Raw genomic sequence first — 14,068 nt, 5'->3', positions numbered from 1 at the left:
AGCTTGAATCAAAGAGCGCTAGGGCAATAGGGGGCATGTACATCCACGCATTCAGTACCTGTTATAGACATACAAAGTGACGGCACACTCATACAGGAACGCACCACCAAAGCCAGCTCCGTTGGGTTTCATAATATCCGATCTTTTTATTGCTGGACCCCTGAGAGAAATGCCTGCATTTCAATGCGGCCCATCATCCTGTTGTGAACTGGAAGAAAGGAAAGAAAAGGGAAATAAAAGAAAAAGGGATAAGAGACCAGTGGTTGTGGCATACGCATGGTGCCACAAGGTGACGAGCGGCGGATGCCTGATTGATTGGTTTATAGAATGTGTACTATCCTAGACGTCGAGTGGACACTCACGCTCCCTGGGGCCACATCGCCTATATCCAAAGCCGGAGGTTAGTCCCATGATTCTTAGGTGATACTATCGTCCACTGAATGTTTTTATGGCCACCGTCGGCGGCGCCATAACATTTGTTTTGGCAGTCAACACCGTAAACGGTGGGTGTCCAGTTTGCGGTTATTCCATTGAACGGAGGAACCCGTCTCGCAAGACTTAGTCGCAGGACAGTCTGGCGTCGGATCGGAAGTGCTCTAGCTTCCGTACGCCCTTAGTATTGCGCATCACCAAATCAACGTATCTACGCAATAGGACTCGCTAGATAGATAGCAAAGGTTGCATATGAGAATCGGGATAGTATGCAGCCGATTACGGGGGAAGGATATAATGACAAAGTCTAGCAATATATACCAAATCGGGAAGAGGTATGTAAACGATATCTCACTACAAAGTTCAATCACTGTAGGATTTCAAAAGGCATACAACGGCCTCGTGCCCGTTCGCAGCGGCCCACGATAGTGGTGTCCAGCCATTGTTATCCTTCGAATCGACATCGACCTGGCCTGTCTGGAGGAGCAGCTGTATAACAGCCTCGTGCCCTCCTGCAGCGGCCCATGCTAGTGGTGTCCGGCCATTTTTAGCCTTCGAATCGACATCCACCTGGCCCGTCTGGAGAAGTCGCTGTACAATAGCCTCGTGCCCTTCCTCAGCGGCCCTCGATAGTGGTGTCTGGCCATCATTACTTTTCGAATCAACATCGACCTGGCCCGTCTGGAGGAGTAGCTGTACAACAGCCTCGTAACCTCTGTCGGCGGCCCACCATAGTGGTGTCTGGCTATGTTTGTCCTTCAAATCGATATCGACTTGGCCCGCCTGGAGGAGTAGCTGTACAATGGCCTCGTGCCCGTTCTCAGCGGCCCACGATAGTGGTGTTTGGCCATAGTGGTTATCCTTCGAATCAACATCAACCTGGCCCGTCTGGAGAAGTAGCTGTACAACGGCCTCGTGCCCTTTCGCAGCGGCCCACGATAGTGGTGTCCGGCCATTGCTATCCTTCGAATCGACATCAACCTGGCCCGTCTGGAGAAGTAGCTGTACAACGGCCTTATGCCCGTTCTCAGCGGCCCACGATAGTGCTGTCCGGTCATAGCGGCTATCCTTCGAATTGACATCAACCTGGCCCGTCTGGAGGAGTAGATGTACAATGGCCTCGTAATTTCTCTTGACGGCACCCAGCAGTGCCTGTCCTCTGCGGGCCTTCGTCTCCGGCTGATCCGGCTGATCCGACAGAACAAAACAAGCGAGCAAAGCCTCGTCTTCTTGTTCCAGGATATAGGAGAGGGCCCCTTTATTCCGCGAGAAGGTGAACTGGCGGCCGATGGTTAGGGTTTTCTTTCTGTTTTCGAGCAATTGATTGCAAAGTTGGCGCCGCAGAGATGACTGTGGTTGCGTTTCTGAACATATTGTGACAAATGACTCGACTGCTTTATCACTACCGGTAGCAAGCGCTGCAAAGAATGGTGTCCCATATCGCTCGTCTTCTTCCTTAAAAAAGGACAGGTTCGAGGGGTGAACTTTGATGAGGGCTGCCATGTCTCTCTCGGACAATATGTAGAGGAGGCTTGCGTTCGCAGTGTGCCGCCGGTTCTCGTGTCGTTCAAACAAGTTGTTGAGTTTAATCCAGTCCGCAAGCTGGAAACTTCGGAGGAAGGCCGCCTGTCTGATGCCGCCCGCTTCCGCTGCATCTCCGTGGTACAAGGCATTCCGCGTAGCATACTCTAGGAACGGAAACTTTTCATTTGCAGACTGGCGAAGTTTGGCGGCTTCCTCGGTTTTCGCCGTGGGGAGAGAGTCGGCGATTTCGAGAGACGTGGCGACGTCGATGCGCATGTAAGTGAGGCAGCATTGTTTCAGTCGCTCGTGGCTGGCTCCTTCAAAATTCCCTCCGAGGTCAGACCAAACCTCCCTCAACCCGTCTTCTTTGAGAAGAAAGTCTCTGACCGATTCATGGATGAACTGAACTGTGGGGCTTTTTGACTTGGTGACCTCGGCGAGCCCCTTGGACGAGCTGAGGATGAATCTTTTCGTGACAGCTGTTGTGATCTCTCCGGGATCGAACTCAGAGAGAGCTTCAGGGTTGACACCGGAAAGGATGGCAAAGTAGAGCTGCTCTGGCTTCAATGGCTGTCTTGCAAAGAGGACCCACTGAACACACAAGAGGAGTTCGCCTCTGTTGTGGCGATCGCGCGTCAGGATGTCGCGGAAAAGCTCATGTAAGTTTCCCGGGATATCTCGGAGCCTCTGTCGAAGACCATGGATACGGCCGCGGTCATGTTCTTTGTTCAGAATCTCCGTCACCAGCACAACCCAGAAGAAGACCCCGGAGGCCTTCTGTTGGACGTCGGCTCGGATTTGCTCGGCGAGTTTGCTGTGGCCAATCTTCAACTTGCTGTTCAGATACCTGGCGATATCCCTGCCGTGTTCGTGTTCCTCTTCAAGGGCCAAGTCGAGGCCTCTTTTGATGGTGATGTAGGGGTAATGCCTACTGGAAAAGCAAACGCTGAAGTTGATGGGTGGATTTGCGTTGGTCGTCATTTCGCCAATTTCTTCGAAGAGGGAGATCATGTCGCGGACTTGAGCCTCCTCACATTCATCCAAAGCGTCAACGAAGCAGGTGACAGGCAAGTCTCCGAGTCCCCGTACGACTTCCTCGAACAAGACTTTCAGGGCTTCGATGCCCCATTGGTGGCCTTCGCCGTTCAAGGTCCGCAATCCGACGGTCTTAAACACGCTTCCACGTTCTGAGAGCCCTTCAAGAAGTTGCAGCAGTAATGATCGGTACATGCCAACAGTCGACTTCTCCAGCTCGCTTCCTCGCGCGTTGAAAAAGAAGGAGATGACAACCTCGGCAGGCGTCTTGTTCTTGGCCTTGTCAAAGGCGTTCGCATAGGCGAATTTCATCAGCGTCGACTTCCCAGCCCCAGGTTTTCCTTTGATCCATAAGAAGCCGTGATGTTGGTCACGCTTGCTAGGATCAAGCCAGTCGAGATATTGGGATGTTGTCAGCAGCCATTCACATGTCTGGGCGTGTGCCTTTCTGATATTCGTCTGGCGAGCATCGATTTGGTCGAACCTCAATGAGTCCAGCAGCACTTGTATCTGCTCTTTACTCAGCGGCGCTGGCCCTATTGTCGTAGGCTGATTGGACGTCGTGGTCGTAATCCTAAGCAGAGCACCGGCCACCTTTTTGTATTCAACGTCGTCGAGGCCCGTGAAGCGACACATTTCCATGTGGTTCCGTCCAATTTGTTCGGTTGTCTCGATGCCCCGGATATTGAGATAAGACGAGGTATCATCCACAACCTGAGAATGGTCAGCAAACCTTGGAAAATATCAGATGTTGTCGCGTAGAGTAGGTACATGTACCTTACCTTTTGGTTATTGAGAACTGCAAGGCCAAATTGCTCCCGGAAGGAGTGTATGATCCAATTCTGTTCTTGGGCCATGGGACCGAATTCTTGCTTCAGCTCCTTAAGACGTTCCGAATCTGGCAACAGCGCGCTGAGAATCTGCTCGTTGACAGAAAACCCAACAGCTTTCAATACGTTCTTGGCAATGCGCTTGAGAAAGCCGCCGGGATCAGCGCCTGCGTGTGGGGTACCGAAGAATATGATACCGACGGTGGACTTGAAGACAGCGTGAAGGTCAGCCCGGACCGAGTGGCAGCCTCTCGACTGCCGAAGCATCTCCTTGACGACGATGCCTCCGAGACTATGTGCCACAAACAATACCGGCCTTGACGGTTCCAGTCGACGTTCAGACTCCAGCGCGACCAGGAGATTCTCTGAGATGTCGTATATGGTACTCTTGTTTACAGGAGGCCCTGCCCAATGTCTGATATGTGTGTCATAGCCGTATGTCAGGACTCGCGCGAAGGGTACCGTTTGTGGAACCAAATCGCGCGGCCAGTAGGTATGAGGGACAGAGTCCCCCCTGCTGTTGAGGCGAGAACTTGAGAAGGGATTGAGGGTTCTTTGTCTTTTGGAAGGAGGCTCAACGTATTGAGCAGGTAACATGTCATCGTCGCTGCTCTGTCGGGGATTGGCGTTCTTGGAAGCCCATGTTCGTTCGGGGTGGCCGGTGAATCCATGTATAAAAACGATGCTACTCGATTAGTATATTCCACAAGGAGATAGCGAACAGGAATAAACTTGAACTCACTCAAGAGACGGTTTATCGGGTTCGGAGACGACGGTCAAGCCGGTCTTCGAAATAGGTCCCCTCGGGGCCCTCCCCTCCCATCCATCCATCCTATCGAGCTGAGGCCCAGTCGGGTCCGGATTCTAGGAAGGGCGAGCACTGTCCCCAATATTTGAGACCGCGGCTTGCAACTTGCTAAAAACTAAAATCTCGCACTCAAAACACTTTGCGGATTCGGAGACGCAGACTCCAGAGGACGGAGCCCTCGAACAAAGAAAGGAAGGAGAAGACGATGGGTGTCGCATCGCACACTTGTTAGGCTTGAGTCGGGCTTAATTCAGCCAGGCTCTCACGCTGAACGTGGGCTGTGTCGGGCAAATCGGTTGGGGCAGCTGAGCCACAGCCACCTGCACCACCTGCATATACACGTCGGCTGATAGGCATTTTGGCTTGCCTGTGTGACCTCGCAACCAATCAGTCTCGAAACCAATCTTGACATGCGTGGACCACACCCGGGTCGTGCAGAATTGCAGGGTTTCCGTGCAGGCTCCTCCGTGTCCATTCCCGACCTCTCCAACTGTTTTTTTCCCACCTTGAGAGGGGCCAAGCGATTGGAGGGAGGAGACCTTCGATGCCGATTGGGAGTGGACAACCTGGTACATACCTACCTAGGTAAGGTACGGACCTAAGCAATTGAACGGTTGCACCCTCGAACCATCTCAGCATCGCTAACACCCCTGTTTTGATCACTCGGGTTCCAGTGTCATGGTATCCAGGTTGCCTACGCCCTAACGCCAATAGCTTGAACGTATGATCCGACCGGAGGGACGGTGGGAAGCGTGTGGGGGAGTGATCGGTTGGAGATGTCCAGAGGAGGCTCGCCACAGAACTTCAGGAGAAACTTGGGTGGTGGCAAAGGGCTGCAGAAGACTGGCGCACTCAGCTGCATACACCGTTATTATGAGTGACAATGCAATGCGATATGCCGGCTAGGAGGTCAACTCGCGGGTAACATTTAGTAAACGCTCCTCGGGGGAGAACGAGAGAGCAAGGCTGGTCTACTGTGCAGATATCAATTTAGATATTTCGGTTCGTGTACAGTTTCGTCCCTATTCCAATCACACCGCCGCAAGGCAAATAGCCTCAATGTTGTTTCCCGCCGGATCCAGTACAAACGCCGCAAAATAGGTCGGTGTGTAATCCCTGAGGCCCGGCTTGCCATTGCATTTTCCTCCAGCTGCAACCGCCGCCTGATGGAATGCCTCGACTCCAGCCCGATCTAAATCCGTCGCGAAGAATGTTAGCATCATTCTTTAACCAAGGTACCTTACCACTAGGGGGGCAGAGCAAAGGAAAGAAGACAAAAAAGCAAAACACGACGCTGAAAAACAAGAAAACTTAGACAAAAAACAAAACCCACCCTTCGCAGCGAACGCAGTATGCGTCGGCAAGGCGGCCGCCACATCCGCACCCACCGTAGCGGGCTCAGGGGCAGGCACCCCGGGGGGCACGGCGGCCGACGAGGTCACCCACCAGTCGACGGCACCGGAACTGTCGGCGAACCCGACGACCAGGTCGTCCATGAAGGTCATGGCCTTGGTGTAGCCGAGCGGGGCGAGGGCGGCCTCGTACCAGGCTACGATGGCGGTGTGCTGGGCCGCGGGGACTCTGATGCCGGTGTGATTGATGGTCATTTTGGGCGGTGGGAGATGGTTGTTTGATGATGAGGGTAGGGGGTTGTGAAAGGTGTTTTGCTTGCTGTGGGGTTGATGGGTGTGATGGAGATGGGTTGAGCAGATGAGGATGAGAGTGGGCAAAGAAGAGGTTTATATTACCCCGTCGAGCTGTGGAATGGAGGCCGGTGGATAATGGAGGTCGGTGGATAATGGATGCCAGTGTCATTGATGCAGCTAGCGCTTGGCATGTCGGTGGTCGGAGGGGCGGGTCGCCCGGTCGCCCGTTGTCCGCAGGGCCCCTTGGAGTTGGAGAATTGATCCTTCGTCGCGCGTCGCGTTGGATGATTGGGTTGTTTAAGAGCCTCTGACGCGTGATTGACGCAAGATCCCGTGCAGCGACGCCTGAGTCACCGGCGAAGCATCCTCCACGTTGCAAAGACAAGGGACTTTCATCTTTCAGGCTTCAGGGGCTCCGACTCTCCTAGGTCCGTCGATCGCCGAGTCCTCCGCTCCGAGGCTGTGCGGAAATTCGGAGCAACCCGTTCTCATATTGTGAACGCGGAGACTTTCGTTGAGTTCGTCCGTGACCTCTTGCGCACCAATCGGCATTCAGGAATGAACTTCCGTCTGCCCAGGACTGGGTTGGGGGTTGGACACTTCCTGGCCCTCGAACCTTGGCGAGACTGTTTTATCCGGGGGGGTATTGAGTCCTAAATTCACAGATTTCAACTGACAACTCACAAGTACTTTCCCGCCGCCAGTTGCAATATCATGCTCGGTTGCCCCGGAACGGTTCGAGGAGCGAGTGCTAAACGAAGACCTCGGTGTTTCTAAAGGCACAGTTCGAGATAAATCGCATGGGGTGCCGTGCAGTGCTCGCCGAAAGCCCATCGCCTTCTGCTGTCTGATTCAACCCTAGATCATATTCCTTCACCCTTGCGTACCGCATGAACACTAAAAGGGAGAGAAACTAACCCACTAGCTGAAAATAGCCAGTGACATACATATTACCTACTTGCTCATCGGCGGCACAGACCGAAACAAGTCCACCAACCCCTCGGACATAGTCGGATGAACAATCGTCAAGTCCACCAGCTCCTTATACGACAGCCCCAGCTTCATAACCAATTGCACCACCGGCAACAACTCCCCCACCCCCGGCCCGAGCGCCGTAAACCCCAAAATCCTCTCCCCCTCCGCCTCCACCAAAGCCTTCGCAAACCCCTCCGTCTCCCCCAGCGCCCTCGTCCTCAAAAACGCCCCCATCGGCGCCTTCACCAGCCGATACTTCACCCCCTTCTCCCTCGCCTCCCCCTCGCGCAACCCGACATGCGCCAGCTCGCGCGACGTAAACAGCACCGACGGCACCTGCCTGCCCTCCGTCCCCCTCTCGCGCGGCGCACCCGTCAGCACCCCCAGAATCACCCGGTAGTCGTCCCACCCCATGTGCGTGAAGTAGGGGCTACCGGCGCAGTCGCCGGCCGCAAAGACGCCCGGCACCGAGGTGCGTAGTTGGGCGTCGACGGCCACGTGCCCGGTGGCGGTGAGGGTGATGCCGGCTGCTTCGGTGAGGCCGATGCCAGAGGTGTTGGGGGTGCGGCCGGCCGAGACGAGGAGGTGGGAGCCGCGGAGGGTGGAGGGGCCGCCCGCGCTGCTGCTGCTGCTGCTGCTGTTGGAGAGGGTGAGGGTGATTTCGGAACCTGAGGTGCCGGTGATGTTGGTGACGGTCGTGGAGGTGAGGAATTCGACGCCCTCGCGCGTGAGGATGGTGGTGAGTTCGGTGACGACGTCGCTGTCTTCTTTATTGAGGACTTGGGAGTTGCGTTCGATGACGGTCACGCGCGCGCCGAAGCGGGCGTAGGCCTGTGCGAACTCCATGCCGACGTAGCCGCCGCCGAGGATGATGAGGTGGGATGGGAGGGTCGTGATGTTGAGGAGCTCAACGTGGGTTAGGGGCTTGGCGTCCGCCAGGCCGGGGATGCTGGTGTCGACGAAAGCCTTGGATCCGGTGTTGATGAGGACGGTCTCGGCCGTGAGCAGGCGGCCGTTGCAGCTGATCGTCTTGGGACCGACGAGCTCGCCGTGGCCTCGGATCAGCTCGCTCTTGGTCTCGGCAAAGAGTCCTAGGAAGAGATCCGCCATGCCGTCAACTACTTCCTGTTTGCGGGCGAACACCTTCGCCATGTCTGCTTTGAAATCGCCACTGGCAGCCCCCGGTGTCGAAGCCTGGACCTGGCGCGCGAGATGCGCCAGCTGAGCCGAGTGAAGAAGGGTCTTTGTGGGCATGCAGGCGACAGTCGGGCAGGCGCCGGAGATGGGGCCATGCTCAATGACGGCGCACTTCTTGCCGTGGTTTGAGGAGAGGTCCCATGCCAGGAGCTTGGCCGCCTCCCCGCCGCCGAGGGCGACGAAGTCGTACTGTTCGGGGGTAGGCATTGCAGCGGAGGTGAATCAGAGATGTTCCTGGAGTATCGTGGGGGAATGTTAAGTCGGTGAGATTCGATTGGCTTTTCTTGTGACGATGCGGCTTGAGAATTGTGACCGGAACTGGACAAGGAGGTTACAAGGTCTTATATACCTGAACTCGGGAACGGACCACCACCACATTAACATCCGTTGAAGTCACTTAGTAAGTGCCACTCTACATCTTGCCGGTGTGATGCAAGTGTTTGGAATCATCATGCAGCCGGTCCATGATGGTCGAAAACGCTACCCGCATAAAATGTTTCTGTTACTGACTTGCTCCCTGCCCTCCCGATTCAGACCGAGATCCAGCGCCCATCCGTTGACTCTCTTTGGAATCGTCCAAGGCTGGCCCACAACTGTCAAAAGCATGGTCCTATTCGCTGGTCCTCTTTGGAATCTTCCCATCGGAACCACACCCGCGCCCTGGTGATTGGCTGTCTTGTTTCCATGCAGCCGGCACACCAAACGGTTACATAACGCGTACGACATCTGCAGGGGACAACATTAAACACAGGAATCAACCCGAAATGACACCATTCAAAGTCTGGTTCCGAGGACGGTCTTCGGGACGACTTTGGTGACATGGATGACTCATGCTCTCGCAGTGTGCTTCCCACCCTAATCAGGAATGAGGAAATGATCGGAATTTACTACCTGCCACCAGGCTAGCCGAAACACGAAGATAGTTTACGACTGTCATGGATATCGGGCCAGAGGGCAGGCGTTGGTCTTTCTCATACGAGACAAAGAACGAGGCCCTACGAGTCTGAGTACCTCGTTTCGTTCAGGAAGCGATCAACGCAGGGAGACCGGCCTAGGCTTGGCCCGGAGGTCTCCAGCGGGAGTTACTGGAAGGTGGGCGGATATGAAGGATTTTGATGCCGGACACCAGTCTTAGCAGGAACATGGTTTTCGTGGCTATAACTAACGTTAACATTGGGGAGCAGTTCCCGTTCGGGCAACCGGGGCTGTGTGTACCTAGTTATTCTTGTTAGACTGGGTCTCTTGTTCATGTTGATACAATTGGGAACAACTCGGAGGTCGGCTTGTTGTCGTAGTTCCATTCTGCCTGCTTACCCAGGGCATGTCTAGAAGGTCAGAGGCCGTTGTAACCGTCACCAGTCCTTATACGGTATCAAGATGCGGCAAGAGAGCACCCGCGTAGGTATTCCCAACGCCATCAACACCTTCGCTGCCAACCAACTGCGAGCAGGATCGGAACCGTCATCCTGGACGCCATGTTAATATTACATACTTCCCCAATACGGATCATCACTTACGTTGACGACGTTCCACGCAAAGTATCGTTGTTCAACAGTGGCGCCCTCACGGAAGATCGGGTACGTTTCCCAATCGGTAGGAAAAGCCGATCCACCAAAACAAACGATCAGCTTCAGGCCAGTCAACAGTTCAAATTGTTGTCATTCCCGACGACTTCCCGCCTGCAATTGGCGATACCCGTTGGGACCCGGTATAACTGTCGCTGAGGTACCGCTAGCGTTCTAGGGATGGGGCTAGGGATGCAAAAGTCGACATCTGCGAGTATACCGCACTATCCCTAAACGTTGCAACAGGCATTGGGCTCAGGGGTTAATATTGGGGGGGTTGGTTATCGCTGTTAACCGGCCGTGGCGTTCCGGCGCGGGCATGGGGTTGGTCCCTCGTTGACGAGTAGATGATGTAGATCCTGTTACCCTCGACACGCGGGCCGTAGCCGAGCCAAGCCAGATGTTGGTGTTGCGTCGGTTGATTTGATCCGGGTCACGTCGTAGGCGCCACCAATGCCCGAGCAGGTACAGCTTTGCTTAGCCGTGGTAAGGGAAGCATCGACAGACACCCGTACGATGTATGATGCAGCGCGGCTCGCTCAATGGAACTCCGAGGGCAGGGTTACGTTGGGCTAACCATTCTAGGTAAGTAGGCCCTCCATTCGAACTTCGCCCAAGGCTCCTTGATTTCCCTTAAATCAACTCTTCACAACAATGGAGTCGGTCGGTAGATATCCACGCCCGGCGCCACTGGAGACCCTACCTCTTCACGTATTCCAGTATGTCTGTAGATATGTTACCCGACGAAGTCTATTCTCCCTCTCGATGGCGAGCAAGCTTTGCTACCACGCAGCCACGCCACAGCGATTCTCTCGAGTGATCTTCACCATACGCGACAAGGAGAAGCTTCGCAGCGATTTGGATAGATTGGTTGCTGTACTCAGTCGCCAAGATTTGTTTGGTTATGTCCGCCGAGTTGTAGCCACTGGCTCTATGGACAATGGCGACAAGTTCGATGGGATTAATCGGGGGTTCGCCTCAGTTATAACAAACGACGACACGGACAGTGACGGCGACAGTGACGGCGACAGTGATTTTGGCGCTGGATGTCTTGCAGGACCTCCCTTGTCAGCACAGCAAAAGCAGGCACAACACGAGGCTTGGCTCCCCTTTGCACGCTTCCTCGGCCAGCTCCCTGCGCTCACGGACCTGGTGTATACTTGCGTGCCTCAGATACCGCCGTGCGTGGTCACGGCATTGCACCAACACCACCCGAGGTGCCGTTTGCATATTGACGCCTTCGGCCTCGACAGCCTCTGCCAAAAGAGGGACCAGCTGCGCGATATCGATCCGGACGACTTTGCACTGGCCACCTCCCCTTGCCTCTATAGCGTCCGCGCACCCTGTGCACTACACGACGTTTGGGGCCACTACGACTTCAACATGGAAGCCTTGGAGCACATCGTTGAGGTGGGATGCGCCCCGAATCTAAAGAGATTAAATCTCAATCATCGCCCGCTGGAGGGATTGGATTTCGATCGTCCCAGGTTTTCACTTACCCTTCCACCGGTGGAAGCCGGCGGGGTGGTGCGGCATCGTTGGAAGAGCGTCTTCCACTCAGGCCCGAACCAGCCCGCCACCAGTCCGCAGCAGGAGGCATCAATAGCACCGGGGCGAGGCCGCCTTGAGACGTTAGTACTGTCCGGCGATAGCAACGGTTACTCTCACGTGCGTGACTGGAACGCACGTACTGACTTTGGCCTCCTCCGACGATTTGAATATCATTGTGGCGTCTCCGTCGAGGCTCTCGAGACTCTGGCCTCGATAGCCGCGAGCGAAGGGTTCCGCTCCCTCCGAGAACTGGGACTGTCGGTCTCATCAGACGACCATCTCCAAAATAACACCGACCACCTCGACGGGCCAACCGGTTCTTTTCTACAAGCCCTGCCTCCCCTTGAAGCTCTCACGCTCAAGCGTCACTTTAGCAAGCACACCATCGAGGCGGTCCTTCAACGCCATGGTCCCACTCTGCGCAGGCTATACCTGCCTCCGCCTTACGGCGAAGACGACAAGGATCTTAATATTGACGCCGACCGGGTCCGGGAGATCCAGGAATGGTGTCCCAGGCTCGAGGATGTCGAGCTGCGGGTGCGGCGCCGCCAGGGCGGGCCCGAGGAAGTGGCCGTCTACCGGACACTGGGACAGATCCCTCAGCTGCGGCGCGCTACGCTGGTGTTCGACTGCCGGTCGCCGTATCGAGAGCCGGAAGGTGACGCCGAGAGGGTCCGCAAAACGCTTGTCAACCTCGCCGTCGACGAATCTCTCACCACCGCCATTTTCCACGAGATCGTCTCTGCCACCACCGACTGCCGGCTGGAACATCTCACGCTTAGGCTGCTCACCGGAGACACCATTACCAAAGACTACCCAGAGATTGATTATTTCGGGACGTGGATTGGGCGGAGCTGGGCATGCACGAGGTGTGGAACGAGCGGCGAAGTGACGGTGCGCGAGATCGATGTTGACCCCGAATTCAGGCAGTCCGTGCGAGACGAGCTCGAGACAATCGAATATGAAGGCGAAGACGTGTGGAGCGGGCTATGGCCGCGCAAAGCTAAGGATTGGAAGGACGACTGGCACAGCTTTCCTCTCTGGCGCGAGGAAGTTGAGGGTGATGTGCCGGGTGAGGAAAGGCGCAATGACTATTTGGCTGCCCCTTGTGAGGGTAAGAGGGGATGTATTATGACACCGCCCTCGGCATATGCAGGAAGGTGTCCCCTACCAGCCGTATCAAATAACACGATGAAGCCCGCTAGAGCTTCTCCACGAGTCAACGGCCGCCCCTAAGATGTGTTCCATGACGCGTCAACACTTAACTAAGCGGTGTGCGGGGGTAACCGAGAACGACACTCCATCCCAAAGGCAACTTGGAAGCGCTGCTCGCCGTTAATGAATCCCGCTTCATGAGATCTGGCGGCGCTACGTGTACACCGCACTGTTACTAAGTTGCCTCGACATTAATGATTACGGGGACCAACCGCGGTGAGGAGAGCTCGCTTCGGCAGTCAGCACTACACTTCGAAGCCCAAAAAAATATCATTCCTTGCTAGGCGAGTTCGGTCCCGAAGATGGATTTGGAAAACATTGCGAGGGAGAAGGGGTTGTGTTTGAAATTGCGGGGGCCCTTCCACACACCACACACGCCCTTCACACACTCCTTCTACATCTTTTGATATTGCAACCTCGGAAACTAACAACCTCGGTTAAGCGGCGCGCCGGTACACCATTTACAAATCCGATTTCGCCCCTCGAACGGCACCACCCCAGCATAGCAGATCTAGAATATTGGGCGTTTTGGGGGGGGGGGGGGGGGGGGGGGGTTGTTCACTTTGGCTTCCGAGCTTGAGAACAATCGACACCGCCGGGATTGAGACTGGAACAGATTGAACTTGGTAAACTGAACAGTCTTGTGACCTCCTTTGCCCGCTCCGGTCCGACACCCCGGCCGATTCGCCGACCGCGGCGTCCGGCCCAGGAGTAAGACTCGGAGCAAATACCCCGATTTTATCGGATCTCGGACTGCCTCGCGGGGAGGGCGCGTCGGCACTTTAACCACATCGAGATCAACCTACTCGGCAACCAACTCATCAACTGACTCGCCGACTTATTGGGCTCGGAGTGGAGAGTCCGCTCGCCGAGACCGGGCGTCGCTAGCACGAATCTGAAGAGCTGACGTCGAAGGAGGTACAAGCGGGGACGATTTTACTCCAAGCGAGGTTGCTGATTACTGCGGCGGGCATTTTGTTGCCGTTGACGTGGGTTGTGCCTCATCGTGCGGCTTTGATGGGTGTGTTGTCTCTCAATCAACGAGTTGGACGGCTTGTATCTCGGCAGCGGCATTGTCGAAGAGGTGGTATAAAGAGAGATCGAGGTCCGCCTCTGACACAGGATACTGACCAGAATCACATCACAACATCCAAAGCTCAAATCACAACGTTCACACTCTCAACTCATCGTCCACGCCACCACCATGAAGGTCTCTGCCATCACCGCCGTTCTCACTCTCGTCGTGGGCGCCGTTGCGCTGCCGGAGAACACCTCTGCCGCTCGTGAAGT

The 14,068-nt window shown here is 55.3% G+C and overlaps 4 protein-coding genes across 4 annotated transcripts; 1 reads left to right on the top strand and 3 right to left on the bottom strand.

The window, feature by feature from the left end:
- Positions 1–569: 569 nt before the first annotated feature.
- On the bottom strand, positions 570–4,852 carry B0H64DRAFT_49913 (uncharacterized protein). Its single transcript, XM_062808340.1, has 4 exons — positions 4,564–4,852; positions 3,774–4,506; positions 1,519–3,705; positions 570–900 (listed from the first exon to the last, which is right to left on the bottom strand). Exons 1-4 carry the CDS (start codon positions 4,650–4,652, stop codon positions 796–798), a joined length of 3,114 nt encoding a protein of 1,037 aa, XP_062654457.1. The 5' UTR covers positions 4,653–4,852; the 3' UTR covers positions 570–795.
- A 612-nt stretch (positions 4,853–5,464) lies between these two features.
- B0H64DRAFT_49845 (uncharacterized protein) lies at positions 5,465–6,732 on the bottom strand. Its single transcript, XM_062808339.1, has 2 exons — positions 5,963–6,732; positions 5,465–5,821 (listed from the first exon to the last, which is right to left on the bottom strand). Exons 1-2 carry the CDS (start codon positions 6,234–6,236, stop codon positions 5,661–5,663), a joined length of 435 nt encoding a protein of 144 aa, XP_062654456.1. The 5' UTR covers positions 6,237–6,732; the 3' UTR covers positions 5,465–5,660.
- On the bottom strand, positions 6,733–8,786 carry B0H64DRAFT_49844 (uncharacterized protein). The gene has a single exon (XM_062808338.1). It carries the CDS (start codon positions 8,652–8,654, stop codon positions 7,230–7,232), a length of 1,425 nt encoding a protein of 474 aa, XP_062654455.1. The 5' UTR covers positions 8,655–8,786; the 3' UTR covers positions 6,733–7,229.
- Positions 8,787–10,522: 1,736 nt separating this feature from the next.
- B0H64DRAFT_410974 (uncharacterized protein) lies at positions 10,523–13,290 on the top strand. Its single transcript, XM_062804826.1, has one exon. The coding sequence runs from the start codon at positions 10,667–10,669 to the stop codon at positions 12,797–12,799; it is 2,133 nt and encodes a 710-aa protein (XP_062654454.1). The 5' UTR covers positions 10,523–10,666; the 3' UTR covers positions 12,800–13,290.
- Positions 13,291–14,068: the final 778 nt, after the last annotated feature.

This window comes from Chaetomium fimeti (assembly GCF_033439085.1).
Source record: "Chaetomium fimeti strain CBS 168.71 chromosome Unknown B0H64scaffold_11, whole genome shotgun sequence".
In the NCBI taxonomy this organism is placed as follows: Eukaryota; Fungi; Ascomycota; class Sordariomycetes; order Sordariales; family Chaetomiaceae; genus Chaetomium; species Chaetomium fimeti.
This window is presented reverse-complemented; position numbering and strand designations above follow the sequence as displayed.

Coding starts and splice junctions, on each gene's coding strand:
- B0H64DRAFT_49844 (XM_062808338.1), bottom strand. CDS start 8,654: ATGCCTACCCCCGAACAGTACGACTTCGTCGCCCTCGGCGGCGGGGAG.
- B0H64DRAFT_410974 (XM_062804826.1), top strand. CDS start 10,667: ATGGAGTCGGTCGGTAGATATCCACGCCCGGCGCCACTGGAGACCCTA.
- B0H64DRAFT_49913 (XM_062808340.1), bottom strand. CDS start 4,652: ATGGATGGATGGGAGGGGAGGGCCCCGAGGGGACCTATTTCGAAGACC. Junction 4,507..4,563: donor CCCGATAAACCGTCTCTTGA/GTGAGTTCAAGT, acceptor CTAATCGAGTAG/CATCGTTTTTATACATGGAT. Junction 3,706..3,773: donor CAGTTCTCAATAACCAAAAG/GTAAGGTACATG, acceptor GACCATTCTCAG/GTTGTGGATGATACCTCGTC.
- B0H64DRAFT_49845 (XM_062808339.1), bottom strand. CDS start 6,236: ATGACCATCAATCACACCGGCATCAGAGTCCCCGCGGCCCAGCACACC. Junction 5,822..5,962: donor TACTGCGTTCGCTGCGAAGG/GTGGGTTTTGTT, acceptor CGACGGATTTAG/ATCGGGCTGGAGTCGAGGCA.